Source organism: Lycium ferocissimum, chromosome 9 (assembly GCF_029784015.1).
Source record: "Lycium ferocissimum isolate CSIRO_LF1 chromosome 9, AGI_CSIRO_Lferr_CH_V1, whole genome shotgun sequence".
Taxonomy (NCBI): Eukaryota; Viridiplantae; Streptophyta; class Magnoliopsida; order Solanales; family Solanaceae; genus Lycium; species Lycium ferocissimum.
In genome coordinates, this window is record NC_081350.1 from 63,666,601 (window position 1) to 63,682,883 (window position 16,283).

General features: G+C 35.8%; 2 protein-coding genes across 5 annotated transcripts; one reads left to right on the top strand and one right to left on the bottom strand.

Annotated features, from left to right (window-relative positions):
- Positions 1–698: 698 nt before the first annotated feature.
- On the top strand, positions 699–4,133 carry LOC132031474 (ribulose bisphosphate carboxylase small subunit, chloroplastic 3-like). 2 transcript variants are annotated; one of them, XM_059421453.1, is made up of 3 exons: positions 699–948; positions 2,590–2,694; positions 3,767–4,133. In XM_059421453.1, exons 1-3 carry the CDS (start codon positions 793–795, stop codon positions 3,992–3,994), a joined length of 489 nt encoding a protein of 162 aa, XP_059277436.1. In that variant the 5' UTR covers positions 699–792; the 3' UTR covers positions 3,995–4,133. The 2 variants fall into 2 exon arrangements, with proteins under 2 accessions (XP_059277436.1, XP_059277435.1); XM_059421452.1 differs by having other exon boundaries at positions 711–948; positions 2,563–2,694.
- A 2,030-nt stretch (positions 4,134–6,163) lies between these two features.
- LOC132031473 (uncharacterized) lies at positions 6,164–15,841 on the bottom strand. Of its 3 annotated transcripts, none has more exons than XR_009408277.1 (3): positions 15,195–15,841; positions 6,610–6,676; positions 6,164–6,521 (listed from the first exon to the last, which is right to left on the bottom strand). XR_009408277.1 is itself a non-coding variant. In XM_059421451.1 (2 exons), the coding sequence occupies exon 1, from the start codon at positions 15,775–15,777 to the stop codon at positions 15,205–15,207; it is 573 nt and encodes a 190-aa protein (XP_059277434.1). In that variant the 5' UTR covers positions 15,778–15,841; the 3' UTR covers positions 6,164–6,676; positions 15,195–15,204. The 3 variants fall into 3 exon arrangements, 1 of the variants encoding a protein (XP_059277434.1); XR_009408276.1 differs by having other exon boundaries at positions 6,164–6,542; XM_059421451.1 differs by having other exon boundaries at positions 6,164–6,676.
- Positions 15,842–16,283: the final 442 nt, after the last annotated feature.

Sequence of the window (16,283 nt, forward strand, 5' to 3'; positions counted from 1 at the left end):
TTCTAATAAAAATTAGAGTTAACGGGTTTGATAGACAGACTTGAGAACGAGTTCAGGGGTTCAATAGGAACAATACTTAGTTGAGGTGCCAAAATTGAAAAAAGGGACAAGTTTAGGGGGCTGGATATGCATTAAGCCTAGTCTAAAAGATCCATTAAATGGGTAATTAAATTTCATAGATGATCACATAACTATCTTTTTTTTTTTTTTCAAAGTCACTTAACTATATTTTCCAACACAAAAGTCACATAATTAACAATTTTTTTCCATCAAAATCACTTAACTATATTTTCTAACACAAAAGTCACAAAACATTAAACCTACTAACACAAAAATCACACCTACCAAAAAATTCAACTCCAATGGATAATATTTTTTTATTTTTAATCTAATAAATACAAATCCAACTAAAAACCAATCCGACTCAAAACTCATATGCGGATATTAAAATATTAAATGGGTGAATTTATCACAAGATTATTACTTCCGGTGCAATTGTAATAACTATTGCAACAGAATGGTGATGAACCCAATGCCGTTATGCCTATACACAATTATCCATCATCCTTGAAGATATCGTCTTCCACCCAACCCTACTACATACCCCTTCACTATACCCCCCCCCCCCCCCCGGGGCTGTTACCTCACTCTCCTTTGTCCTCTTATGTAACCACTTCAAGAATACCAACAAAAACTCACATTACTTTGAACATAAAAGCATCACGTCCCTTTCATTGAAACTCATTTTTTTATATACTTGTCATAACTAAAGGACTTCGTAGTGAAGCAAACATGTCTGTCTCAAGTTTTGCAGCTCCAATTGCAGCTGGTGGATCAACCTATCTTGGTTTAAAATCCAACAGCTCCATGGTTTTTCCTGCTAAGGATAGTACAATCACTTGGGGTCGAAAAAATATTTCCAATGGCTCTAAAACTTACTGCATGAAGGTAAAAGAATTGTTTTCTCTCCATAAAAATTATGATTTTGGTTCTTGAACTTCGGTCTTTGTGTTCTGCTTATTTTGATTTACTTCTTGCTCTGCACACTTAAAGTAATTCACTTTCGACTTTCTATTTAGTTTTGGATCTAAGCTAGATGCATGAACAGTGTAAATAGGTTTTATATCACCAGTGTAATCTAACATGTTATAGCAAGCTTAAGTATTTGCAACGGCAAAAAAAAATAAAAGGAAAATAACACTTTATGTCTATTTGGTGAAAAATTTTACACGAAATAGCCCATATTTCTAATCTCACCCGAAATAGCCCTTTTATACATTATTATACAAGATTTATACGCTGTCTACAGTAAGTGTATAATGTTGTATATCGTGTATAAACAATGTTACCAAAAAAAAAAAAGTTGGCTATGCATGTAAATTAAAATATGGCTATGTGGAAGTAATATTTTATGATGGATTGTATATTATAATTGAAATTATCCCCAAAAAAAAAGTATGAATTTATGAATTCTAACCTTTTTTAGCATTGATATCATTGTTTTTTTAAAGTTATGGATTCAGATCTACTATTCGCTTCAATTTTAGTTAATTTTAATATATAAATTTATGTTATGCATGGAAAATATTGGATTGGAAAAAAAATCGGTTAGAGTACCATTACTTTTAAGTTACTTAGAGCACCATTAAATGATTCATTTGTCATTCTCAGCTATAACATCCTTTTGTTCAATTTTTATACTGTGGTCAAATTTGCCGCCACCGTTAATGAAGTTTTCAAAAAGTTACTTCAAACCTAACAGACTCCCCAATTCCCAATTTAATTACCTGATTTAGAATAAAGTGGTTTATATTAATTAATTGAAGCTAATTAATCAAGGGGTATGAATTTTTTTACACAAAAAAAAAAAAAAAAAAAAAAAAAAAAACTAAAATTCCTGTTGGTAAACGCTAACAAATTTAAAGATAAAGGCTAACAAATTTAAAGATGAGGATCAATATTTTTGTGAGCTATTAAAAAATATTATTCCTGTAGTTTGTAATATTAAAAAGAATAAAAATTTCTGAAATGTGCATATTTCAAAATCTTAAGCGAGCACAAATTAGCTATAAGTTGTGTTGACAAAATTTTGAGCATTTTGCACATATAAATGTTTACTTAATATAAATGTTTACTTTGGGAATATACAGCTTAATTGGGAATTTAACCCGCGTCATTTCTTTTTATATATGAGTTAAATGGGTTGTGGGTTACAAGTTTATGAGTTCATAAAGTGAAAATTGGGGAATTCCGTTTGGTTTGAGAATGATTTCGAAAACTTTGTTAACAGTAAATTTGGCCACATAATATAACGGAGGATGAATGTGGCTACTATTTTAAAGTAGAGGGTAAATTTGGCCCGTTTTCGTTTGTGATCCCAATATGTAAGTGATTTGGAAGTGGAATCTTAAATATGTTAAGTGACCTGATGGAGATTAATTAAAACCATTGTAATCCCATTATGTAAGCACTAAATTATAGTTTTCAGTAAAATTATTTCTTCGAATATTTCTTTCTTGTTTTTTAATTGTTTGCTTATTCTTGGCTGTTGGTAAATAACAGACTTGGAATCCGATCGACAATAAGAAGTTTGAGACACTGTCATATCTTCCACCTATATCAGCAGACTCGATTGCAAAGGAGGTTGATTACATGATCAAAAAGGGTTGGATTCCATGCCTTGAATTTGATCAGGTAGGATCATTTACGTGCAAAATAGAAACAACACCCTTCTTTTTCTTCAGTTCTGTACGTTTCTTTTTCTAATGGATTTGTTTTTCTGGTAATTGAATTTTATAAAAAGAATCGGACACAGATATTTAACATGTACCTATTTTTTTAAAAACTTTTGCACATCTATCCATTTCGGGACAACTTCAATCATGCGGTGTTTGAAGTTAGGCTTGATAAAGCCTGAAAAATGTTTGAAGTTCAGGCATTTCTGTTTGAAATAAAAATGATTAAATAGGCGTTTGGCCGTGAAAACCTTATATTTTTCACTTTATTTGATATTTTGGAGTTGGAGTTGAAAATGGGGTTGCGTTTGGTTATAGTTTTTGCAAAGAATATTTGGTTATTTGAATGTATTGAAAGTGAAAAATAAGTTTTGGCTGTTTTCCAAATTCCAAATACAATTTGAAATTTTATGGCCAAACATCATAAAGTGAAAAAAGAGAATAATTCTCGTGGACAAACGGGCTCTAAATATAGCCATGATTGAAGTTAAGCAAAAATGGTGGAACCTCACTGAAGTTCAAAAATGATTAAATATAGCCATGGTTAGAGTTAAGGTAAAAATAGTTGAACCCGGCCATACCTCCCTTAAGTTCAGGCATGCCTGAAGTCATCCCCAAGTAGGTTAATTGGTGGTCTCCAGATCGAGTATATGCGCACTTCGGCCGTTGTTACTCGTCGTCTCTTGAACAATGAACGTGGGACCTAAAAGTGTCCGATTATATCTTTTTAGAAATGAGTATGTCAGGAACATGCGCAACTAATATTTATGATCTCTGTTGGTGAGTAAGGTACTAAGGTTAACTTTGTCAACTAGATTTTTCATTGGGGTTAGGCCTCGAGGTTTTCCCCAAAACCTATACTTTTGAGATTATTAATCTCACTTATTATGGTTGTTGCACTATTCTTACTTCCCTTGTAACCTCCTAGCTTCTAGGTTAACTGATAGTGTGAATTTACACCATCAGTATATTAAAATTAAAATCATACTTTATATAATACCTCACACACGTTTGCTTTGTGTACGTGATAGGCGGGATACGTACATAGGGAAAATAGCAGCATGCCAGGTTATTATGATGGGAGGTACTGGACACTGTGGAAGTTGCCCATGTTTGGTTGCAATGACTCTTCCCAAGTTCTCAATGAAATCCAAGAATGCAAGAAAGCTTACCCAAATGCTTTTATTCGTTGCTTGGCATTTGACAATGTTAAACAGACCCAGTGCATGGCCTTTCTCATTCAAAAACCTGCAGCATAAAAGCTGCTACCTATGGCCTTAATTTGCTGCCTTTTAATTGTTGTCTTTCTGTTTTTTTGGAAAACACTGAGCTTCGCCCTTAAGGGTGAAAGGTGCGAGAATTGAACTCAAGACCTAAAGGTTTATGGTTGAAGTCGTATTTCTTAGTTTTGGAAAATAAGGGAATGGCTAAATGCTATTTCCAACAAGGTGGTAAATGGTCATAGCTGTTGAAGGTGCCTTGCAATTTTCGAGTAAATTTCAAAAACAAGCCTGTGTTGAAAGAAATGTTCAAGATTTCCATGATGGTGGTGTTTGTCTTGTTAAATTTGTTGAAAGGGCAATATGTTCCTTCAGAAAGGGTACTTGGAACACTGAAACATAAATAGCGAGAAATAATATGCTAAAGGAAAGATGCTATAAGAGACACTAGCAATTTGAAAAAATATTAGAGCTAGTCAAATTCCTCGTCAATCAAACTCTTTTCCTGAAGCAATTGCGAAACAAAAGAATAAACGGTAAGCCTTGGGCAGAAATATGATAGATATCTAACTCAAAAGTCAAAAACTACAATTACATAATATTGCTCAATAAGGACTCTTAACAGTGTGGGGGAATGATAAAGATTTCTCACCGGAAGTCTGTGAGCGATAAAATGACCCCTTTGATAAATGATAGGGAACACTAAAACCCCATAATGAGCTTTTTTCGACGCAAATCCGAATTAGTCGGGTCAAAGACCGGGGGCTATAAACCCCTGGAACAACAACAATATTAAACAATAGTAGGAGACCATACCAAATTACCCTAGCTAAAAAGAAAGAGTGAACTATCCTATTACTCCTTTATAAATGTGTTAGTCCCTGCATTCTGCAGATGCTGCATGTAAGAGAAAAAGGTATGGTTGGAGAACACTTTAATGCGATGGTTGAACAAATTTATTGGGCTAGCACTAGAGATAACTACCCTAACGCCCCAAGCAAATCCCTTTTCTCCCTATTGGCCTAGTTCTTCCTTCTGGCTTGATTATGAGGCAAGTTTTATTCATTAGCATTCGACGAACAAAACACCCAAAACAAAATGAGAAGTTGGTGGAAGGCATTATAGCAAGTTTTCACAAAACTCTTTAGTGCTCCTTCAATCAGAAATTTTCACTTTCAGCACTTAATTCACTTGCTATTACGTCCAAGAATGTTTGCTCATTTTACACCCTTTTTTGGACGACAATGAAGCAGCCCTAAGAACAATGTTAATCTTCCAGTGGCACCCTATCTTAAGAGATACTGCAAATATTAATTCACTTGCTATTACGTCCAAGAATGTTTGCTCATTTTACACCTTTTTTTGGACGACAATGAAGCAGCCCTAAGGACAATGTTAGTCTTCCAGTGGCACCTTCCAGTGGCACCCTATCTTAAGAGATACTGCAAATATTAATTTAGTGTTGCATTTACTTAGCTTTCTATCACTAAGGCCACTGAAATATTAATTTAGTGTCCTATTTACTTAGCTTCCTACACTAAGGCCTCCGGAGAAAAGTTTAAGTAGCTCCTTGATGATGTAAGACTTTCTATTACTACTTTATAAATCAACACCGAAACATAACAGTTTATTTAAAAAAATAATAAAAAAGGCCAAATAAACCATAAATCATATGAACAAAATTAGACGAAAGAGGATAATGTCAAAATCAAACAAGAAGTAATTCAACTTAGTTCAAAACTACCCATCTACGCAACTGGGTCATGTTGATCACTTCTTGAAGTACCCAAATAGAGCTTAAATTGTCACAACAAAAAAGACTTTAGTTCTACTTCTAGCAACCAGTCACTCCTAAGTCCAACAAATTAGTGGCATGGAAAATTTAAACGGCACCACCAACCCAGCCCCCTAAAAATTTTGAAAACAAAAACACCAGAAAGGAACCCCTTTTTCCCGAAAACAATTTTGTTCTCTTTCCTTCTTTTCCTCTCACGACTAAAAGATTTAATCCTATAATTTATACCATCAGGGGAACGAAAATCAACCTACTACCCTGTGGAAACCTCATTTTCCACTATAAGTAGTTCCATACTGAAAGTGAACCCATCAGACATCATGCAGACTACCCCACCCGAGTTAAAAAGCTTATGGCCCAAAACTGGGTATGATTCTATAACATCAAGAAACAAATTGACAGAGTTCACACCATTGGAACCAAGAGGACGAATATCAACAAAAGGTATTAGGAAAGGGATCAATACAAGACTTTAGTGCACAGACCAAGCGCATAGCGAGCAACAGTATAGCCGAATCCAAATGTAAGCTGATCTATGAAGAAGTGCCTTTCATACAGGAGAGATCTGAGAACACAAAACACAAGATGTGATGGCCCAAATGCATGTTAGCATCAGTAACCTCAATGAGATAACATATGGTGATTAAGGATGACTGCTTTAAAGGGAGGGTGAGCACTTGATTAACCAGTAAACTATTTGGCAGGGCCCTGAAGTGACGATTCAGTGCATCTGTTACTGCTTGTCTGTGCAAGCTGCGGCAAACTGTGAAACTGTGCTCCATCATTGAAGTCCTATTATCATGAAGCTTTGAGAAAAATAGTACATTACTACCTAAACAGACATTAGAAAGGATCTTACATTGTCTACATTACTTGGACAAAGGGACACAATCATATAAGACACTTGGCGGAAAACGCATTTCCATCTGCAGATAGACAAAAATCACACAAAGAATCACATTATAAATCACTATTTGAGTTCTAAGTAGCGCAAAGAAGGAAGAACCTTAACATGTAAACGCAGAACATTGTCAGATAATTTTTCCAACAAATAACCCTAGATATAGAAAATGCTCATTCCACTTGCTAAGTATTATCAAAAGGGCTAGTAAAATGAATAATAAAGGGGATTCAAGGCCTCAAACACACCAAGATGCAGCATGGAAGTATCCCACTTGCTATATGTAGATGAATCTCTGATCGAATGTGATGCTAATGTTGAACAGTTGAAAGTTGAAACACATCAGACAGATTTGAACTTTGTTTGAAGCAGTAGCAGGCCTTCATGTTAACGAAAGAAAAATGAAGTGTTTGGATGGGCTTAAAAGAAGGTTAAATCAACTTTAAAGCACTTTTTAGCTTGTTTTGGTGTTTTGCAAAACTAAAAAGTGCTTAAAATCACTTGGTATAGTCAAAACAAGCCAAAAGCTATAAGTTGGGGTTGCCCACTTATAGCTTTTCAACTTCAAAAATGTTTAGGTTTGACCAAGTAATTGACTTTTTTTTCTTTTAGGATGACATGGGAACCTGCAGCGCCTACCCTTCAAGTACGCACAGAGTAAACCCAACTCCTGTCTAATAGCTCGCAAACCACACAGGAGAGAGAACATTTTTATTCCTTAAATTTTCTTAACTCACCAAAATACTCTTCACTCCCTCCTCTCTTGTTTGACCAAGTGTTCCATTATTTTTCTTTTTTCATTGACTGGCTGTTTCTTACATGTGCATAGTTATAATGTTTTTCTTTTCAACTTTTTTGGGGTGAACAGAAGCTTCACTTTTCACGTGGTTCAAAATAATGTCAAATATTAGACAACTTAACAATATTATATACACTCCATTTTTGGTTTCTGTAGAAAAATTTCTTTTTATAAGAGCTTTTACTAAGGTTTTGACTACTTAGAAATATGTAAGGCTTAAACATGCTATATTTCATAAAAAAGTTGTCATCAAATTATTAATTACTACGCACCCAAGGGTGTAGCCGAGTGGTCAATGAAGTGGGCTGAGAACCCTGAGGGCTGTGCTCAAATCCCAAATCCCAACAGAGACAAAATCACTCGGTAATTTCTTCCCATTTGTTCTAGCCTTGGTAGACAGAGTTACACGGTATATGTTGTTGGTGGGAGGTGGCACGTATCTCGTGGAATCAATCAAAGTGCGTGTACGCTGGCCCTAACACCACGATTATCAAAAATAAAATATATTCTCTCCGTCTCAATTTATGCGAACCTATTTCCTTATTAGTCAGTGCCAAAAAGAATGACCACTTTCTATATTTGGAAATAATTTACCTTTATGCAATAATTTATACTCACACAAAATATATGGAACTCATTTAACACCACAAGTTTAAAAGTTTTTTCTTTCTTAAACACCGTGTCCAATCAAATGGGTTCACATAAATTGAAACGGATAGTGTATTAATCACTACTCCTTCTACCCCAATTTAGGTGAGACTCTACTTTTCAGACAGTCCCAAAAAGAATGACACCTTTCTATATTTAATAACTGTTAGAATAGGAATGGGAATAGGATTTGTATATAGTACCCTACATGGAAAAGGATTAGGGTGTAGTGTCTATAAATAGGGCTCAATGTAATAATGTAGATACACAATTCAATAATAATATTTTCTCTTATTTTCTCAGAGTAACAATTTGACTTTACACTTCCAATTTTATCCTTAGATATTATAGCTACACATATATCTAGAACTTATTTTGGATCACAATTTCAAAAGTCTTCCTTCATTCTGAAACTCCATGTTTAGTCAAAACTCGAAACACCTTTAGATAAATTGGGACAAAAGGAGTATATGTTATTCTAATAAATAATATATATTTATTAAAAATTATCTTTCTAGTCAATTTAGAATCAAAAGTGGATGGAATATAAATTAATTTGTATTTGAATCAATTTAAAATAAATAAACTTATAGTAATAACCTTTTTATAGTGTTACCAGATTAGAAAAAGTGTTGATAAGCACTTTTTCTACTAAACACATCAACAAATTATTTTCAGATTCAGCACATCTGTCCAAACACGTAATTGCCTAGTTATAAAATCAGCTCCAACACCTAAAAAATGCTTTCCAGCATTGGTGCTTAGAAACTGTTTTATTCAGCTAATTCAAACAGGCTCAAAGTTGGCTATTTCCCATTAATGTGGTGTCTCAGCTGCACACTGTAGCAGGCACTTTGGCCAATGAAGTTGGCAACTTACCAACAACATATTTGGGCTTAGCTTTGGGCACCAAAAACAACGCTATGGAGATATGGGAAGGACTGATAGAAAGAACAGATAGAAGTGACCAAGTGGAAAACCCAATACCTTTCCCTTGGTGACAGAATGATTTTAGTGACCAACGTGCTGTATTCTTTACCAACCATGTGATGTCTCTATTTCCATTACCAGTCGGAGAAACTGTGGAAAAGAGAATAGACATGCTTCGGAGTAACTTTATCTGGAAGGAGAATAAGGAAACAAAAGCTTTTCATATGGTGAATTGGAAGACTGTCACTTCAAGCAATGAACAAGGGTTTTGGCATCAAAAACATGAGGATACAGAACAAAACTCTCTTATTCACGTGGTTATGGAGATACAACAGTGAATAACAATTTATATGGAGCAAGATAATTGAAGTTAAACATGGACAAGGATCCCAGTGGTGTACCAAGAAGGTTAGCTCAGCATATGGGGTAAGCAACTGGAAAGCAATCAACGCTTTATGACTTAGCTTTATGTAAAATAATAAAGTTAGGCAATGGAAGGAAATGTTAAAGCTTGGGATGATAATTGGCTAGGACATGGTCCTCTAAAGGATCAAAATCCTGCTCTCTTCATATTTACAACAAATTCACAAGCCAAAGTAGAAGAAGTTAGGGGACAACAGGGATGGAACTTGAGTTTTAGAAGATTGTTAAATCACAAATGACTGCGAAATAGATGGAGTTGCTGAACCTTTAAACCAACTTGATCAGGTTCAAGGTACAATAAACAGTGAAGATTTCTTAATCTGGAAAGGGACTAGCACAAGAACCTTTACAGTAAAGTCAGCCTGCAAATTTCTGCTAGGGAGTGCAGGAAATGGCCCTGGAAACGAATCTGGAAGGTAAATGCACCAGCTAAGTACTACGCTTTGTATGGATGGTGGTCAAACAAGCTTGTTTGACACATGAAAATCTAAGAAGAGGGGTTTTATCAACTCGGCTTCAGATGTTATTTATGTGAAAAAAAGTTGAGGACAACTCCCATCAGTTTCTACATTTTGTTGTTACAATAGAATTATGGCATTTTTTTTTTAGTAAGGTTGGAATCAACTGGACTATGCCAAAGCTAACAACTGACCTGTTGAGATGCTGGTGTGGTGTAACTGGTTGTGTCAAGCAGAAGAAACGATAGAGAAAGATTCCAGCATGCATTTGCCAGACAGTTTGGAAGGAAAGAAATTTTAGATGTTTGAGGGTACAAGTAATTCCATACAGAAGATAAAGCTAAAGAGTTGTATATTACTTTTTCTTTTGGTGTAAAGAAAGTTTTGTAAAGTTATTGCGAATCCATACGTGAAGTCATAGAATCAATGTAAGTTTTCATCTAGGGGAATCTTATTTTTCTATTTGAAGGATGTATTTGGTTACCAGTAGAAGCTCTGTACTGCTGTTTATATGCATAAAAACATGACCAATTTCCCCACCGAAAAAAGAACAAAGAATTCTGGATTTCTTTTTATAGGAGGCAGAGAAGGAAAGTCATTTATTGCTTTTCACCACCCGTTCTAGCATCTTTTATGTCTTAGGTCTTGTTTCCAGATCCAAAATTTTCTGCAACTTCCTAGCAACAAAACTATTTTGTATACCCAGTATTCAGCAGGGTGCAGACAATTTCTGGGATGGTAATCTAGCCAATTTTTGGAGTCTAGAGTTAGTTTTGGTAAATCTGCTCTTTTTTGGAGTAGTGATCTAGTTAATAGACTTTTTTTGTTTTGAGAATTAATATTCTAGACTTCACTTGAAGTTGCCTTCTGCAATCTGCTATGGAGTAGGGCCTCTGTATTGAGGCCACAATTTTTTCTATTTTTTTTTCCTCTATCAAATAAAGGAGCTATTGTGTACAAAAAAACAAGCCCAGACTTGGGTATATATAGCAAAAGTAACATTCTAAGGGAAAAATTAATGCAATAAATACAGGAGTTAACAGGGCTTAAAAAATGTACAAACCACAATTCATAATATTTGTTTTCCTTTTTTTTGGATAACCAAGATATTCCCGAGGAGCAGCGGAGCATGGTTCGAGACTTGGTGGATAATAGGCACGCCCCTCTACCCTTCTCCATTAAAATACCGTGCTTTTGTCTATGACAATGTTCTTAATTCTCAATTTCTACCTTCAGTAAAGAGTCCAAATTGCAAAGAATTTCAGCAAAATACACTGGGATTTGGTAATGTAACAGTTCTAATCTTTCAATGTGCTATGGTAAAAGCTTAGAACCCTAGTGCAGAATAAACTCAGTTTACCAAGTTGCCAATTGGGGGGCAGAAAGATATGGCTAAACCTTCATTAAAGGGGAAAAAAAGCTAAGGGCAAAGACAGCTAATAGTGTCCAATTCAGTGTTTTTCCATCAACTGAAGCGGGACGAAGCTGGAAGAGCAGGAATAAAGATAGAGGGAAAAAAGGACCTGTCTTGACGAGAATAAAAGAGTTCACGAGGTTCCACTTTTTCCTTTTTCTTGTTCCATTAAGAAACTGGTCACCATTCATCGGCCATCAGCATAGCCCCTGGTGTCTATTTCTTCCTTTATTGTGCTCCAAATAGTCAACACTGTCACAGACTTTCCATTTATATAACAGGAATTCATCTCATGTCTACTAAGCAGAAAACTACCATGCTTCTTATATCAAGACAATCTTGCAGCAAACAAGAAAAGAAGGTTTGCACTTCTTGGACTGATTTAAATAGTGGTTTACCAAAACACTTCAGAAACTTATCAAAAATAAACAGATTTGCAGATATCATATGTGAAACCCAAATCCTCAAGGCAATGGGTGGAGAAGCCCAAAACATTATAAACCCTTCGACAACCCTCATACAACCGATGAAAGACAAGTGAAGTCCCTGACACCCTCCCGCACATTTAACCTGGTACTTGGGTTTACACGTGGACTGAATTTTTTAGTATTCTTTTTTTTTTTTTGGTAGTAGAGAGAGGAAGCTCAACAGGAGTGGAGATAGAGGGAGATGGATTAGGCCTGTAACGAGTTGGCCTGGAGCAATATGAGTAGCTTGATGGGCTGATTTGAGAGAGAAAAAAGCTCAGAGCAGCTCCATGGACTGAGTAAAGAGATAAGTCCAAAGTGATAGGAAATGAAGAGAGACAGTGGTTGTGCGACCAGGCTCATTAAAGTCTGACTGTGATACCATGTTAACCAATCTAAGCATCCAACCAGAACCTTAAGGCAATGGTGGGGTAGCCGAGGACATTATGAACCCCTTTGGAAACTCTTGCACAATTAATGAGGACAAGTGTATTCTCCAACATCATATATGTCAATTTGCTATACATATTAGGTGAAGCCAAAGTTCTCTTCTGTGATATTACAACTTGGAAACACATAAAAGTTGTGTTACGCCTAGTGGTAAAGACCCTCATCTCCAACCATACGGTTTGGGGATTGGCATCACCAAGGAAATGGAGACAAAGTAAAAAGGGACTGCTAGACTTTTGGGCAGGGGTTTGGGTGGGTGGGGTTTACCATATCAAAAGAAAAAAAAAATAATGAGACTAAAACAAGGTTCATATTTTTCTTTTCTTCTTTTTTTTTGAGACTGGTAACATTTATATTTATATATATATATTAAACCTGCACCATCATATTTTTCTTTTCTTCTGATAAGATATAAGTAAAACCAGGTCCTTATTTTTGTGATAACGATGGTGTATGGGTCAACTTGCATGCTCCTCGACTAAAACAATGTCTCTCTATAATTTTTTTACGACTGAGACATCTCCAGGCCAATGGCGTTCGGTTCGAAGCTCGGTCGATAACAAGTCCGCCCTTATACTCTTCTCCACATAAATACCAACCTTTTGTCTCTGGCAGGGTTAAAACTTGTGGCGTGCACTGTGCGCCTAAGCCACACATCATACAATGCGCTCTTACCACTAAACCAAAGCCCCAAGGAGAGGTGTCTCTTTTCTATTGAGCTTGGAGCTACTACATGAAAAGAAAAATAACACGGTAGAACAATTACTAAGGTCTACCATTGGCACATTGGGTACACCCTTGCCCCCAGCCTAACTTTGCAAATCTCAAGTCCTGTTAAGAAGGTCATACCTATATTAAGCATCATAAAAAAACAAAGCTCAAGAAACTAATCAGTGCAATACCAACTTGACTCCCAAAGCTCTAGTTAAGACTAAAATTTCATTCTTTTTTTTTTTTTTTTAACATTGGCTTGAGACAAATTTATTTCAATCTAAAATATGGTAGTGAGGACTCATATAACGCTTTCCAATTTGTTTGAGATTAAGGCGTAGTTGCTGTTTGGCTTTTTTCTGGATAAGTATGTCGGTGTCTTTTTTTGTTTTACATTTTTCTGCAATTGGTAAAGATGATACAATGTTTCACCTACCTTAGACTTCTAAGTGTCAATCACTAGACAGTAAATGCTACACCACGAAGTCTGGAAACCATTCAATAATTCCAACCAACATCTTCATGTAAAACAAAGATAACCATAAGGGAGAATTGACCCAATTATAAAGAATGTTAACCCAGTCTGGGTTAAAATGTTACCGGGAACGCACATTGAATGACTCACAAGCATCCTCTATTGTCAATTTAGTTCAAATATTAAAGGTTAACTTGAGAATCTTGACTATTGATAAATATCAAGCTCAACCTATTCACATGTAATTACACTTAAAAACATCAGTTAGGTTCAGTTTATACCCATAACTTGTGTCGCAATAAAGTAAGTATGCATTGACAGATCATCAATGTTCCTGTGCATTCTCAATTCTTTTTTTTTTTTTTTTTTTTTTGAAACTGGCATTATTGTATTCCTCAGTGCATTCTCAATTCCGTTAATGCACAAAAGGTTCCCACTCTTTTCCATGACTATCAGATCTCTTGCACACTCTCAAAAATATTCCACCAAAATAAGCAAGTGCTTCCCAGACACTTAAGTCTTTCTAAACAAATTTTTCGTGAACATGACACAAGGACAAAGACAGTGCCACAATCTACAACGAGGGGAATTTTATAAGAACAGCTTTTCGGAGGGGATTATTTTTTTCAGATGCACTTTCAAATTATCTAAACTATCTAGAAGAGGTAGCAGAACTGAATCTTGAAACACCGCTGCTTCGGCAACCTGTCGCCTGAATCAAATACTTTGCAAGAATGTACTTGAAGCCTAATTAAACGCTTACAAGGTTAACATGCACATGTTAAGCACTCAAAAGTTAAACGAAAATGTTGATAAGCACAACTGAATTACACTGTCTGCCTTATCTTTTCCTTTCTTCACAAATCTTCAAACAAATCCAAAACAATGATACTTTGCAAATATGCTTGCTCCCTAATCAAATGAAGTAAAAACTCACTACTATTTACTTGTCCGTGAACATCATAATTCCGTTAAGGCGCTAAACGAAATACTAGAATCTGCATAAAATCAACTCTCTAATAACTTAAAATCTCATAACTAAAACCAAAATAAATGTACTAAGCTCCCGCTTTACAGAGAAAATTAGAACCCTAACCTGAAAAAGCTTTATCATAATTCCGTTGAGTATGAAATATTTGCACACAATCAACTCTCTAATACTAAAAATTTCACAGCTAAAACCAAAATAAATGTACTAAGCTCTACGCTTTATAGAGAAAATTAGAACCCAACAACAACATAACTAGTGTAATCCCACAAGTGGGCTCTATGGAGGATAAGAGTGTATGCAAACCCTACCCCCACCTCATGGAGATAGAGAGGTTGTTTCCGAAAGACCCTCGGATCAAGTAACACATAGATGTAAAAAAAGCATAGCAAACAAGATATATCAAATAGAGAAAGCGTAACATAGCATACAGAGCCAAATAATGCGATAACTGAAGCATAAGAGAGAAACTTAGAACCCTAACCTGGAAAAGTTTTATCATAATATCGTTAAGGACCTCAACAAAATACTAGAATTTGCATACAATCAACTCTCTAATACTCAAAATATCAGAACTAACCCCAAAATAAATGTACTAACTCTGGCTTTATGAAAAAGGAAATATAGCAGTGAAGAAAACATGATAACTAATAAGGAAAGCAATAGAGAGCATTCATAAAATAGTGTGATAACTGAAACACAATAATCAAAATTTGACAACTAACCCCAAAATAAAATGCACTATTCTCTAACTTTATATCGAAAATTAGAAACCCTAACCTGGAAAAAGTCAGCGATTGAGCTCAGCAGGCAAAGGCCTATTAAACCCACCACGTCGATTCATATACTGTCGAGGTTGCCTTTTAGTGACTTTTCTAACAGCACCTACATCATTCCCTGCTACTGGCTTCCCTTTAGTAGAATCAAACCCTGTTGGTATCCCAAATTTCTTCATCATCTCCATCTCATCCTCATCCATCATCTCTTCGTCATTCCCATCCTCCTTGTTCTTCTTCTTTTTCTGTTGTTCTTTTGCTATTCCGTCCACGAAATCCTCAACTTGTCTATCATCTTTGTGTCTTTTTCTAGGAGGAGTTTCAGGTGAGGGACTACGGTGATGACGGTGACGGTGGTGACGGTGAGTGGGAGAACGGGAACGAGAAGTAGAACGGTGACGGCGACGGTGACGGTCAGTGGAAGGGGAACGAGTGTGTGAGCGACTGTGTCGACTGGTGGTTCTGATATGGTCAGGGGTATCTCTCCGGTCACGTTTCCGATCTCTGTCTCGGTCACGCTCACGCTCACGATCTCGGTCTCGGTCTCGGTCACGCTCACGCTCACGAGTTCGATCACGGTCCGTCATCGTGCACTTGCAGAGTGAGGAGTGGAGGGACCAGGGGGTTTTGAACAAACAAGGGAATAGGGATAGTGTTGATAGGGGGCTTTTAATTATTGGTGACAAATAAGTTTTAAAATTGAGTTGAAGTAACTCTAAGCTTTTTTAAATTGAGTAGGGGTGATAATTTTTTGGATTAGTGATTGGGGTTTGACTCACCTCAAAGTTATATTTTTAACACTTTGACCCCAAACTTTATTTTTTTACACTTTGCTCCCAAGTTATATTTTTAACACTTTAACCCCAAGCTTTATTTTTTACACTGATTGCCCCCAAGTTTTATTTTTAACACTTTGACCCAACCCATATAAACCCTACAGCCCAAAAAAAACGCCCGTTTCGCTCGCGCCGTTTCCACCATTTTTGGCTCTTCTTTTTTGCTTCGTTTCTTCTTCTTCTTCTTCGCCTTTTCTTATTCTGTGCTTCTTCTTTTCTTCTTCTTCTTTTCTTCTTCTTACATATTTTTTATTTTT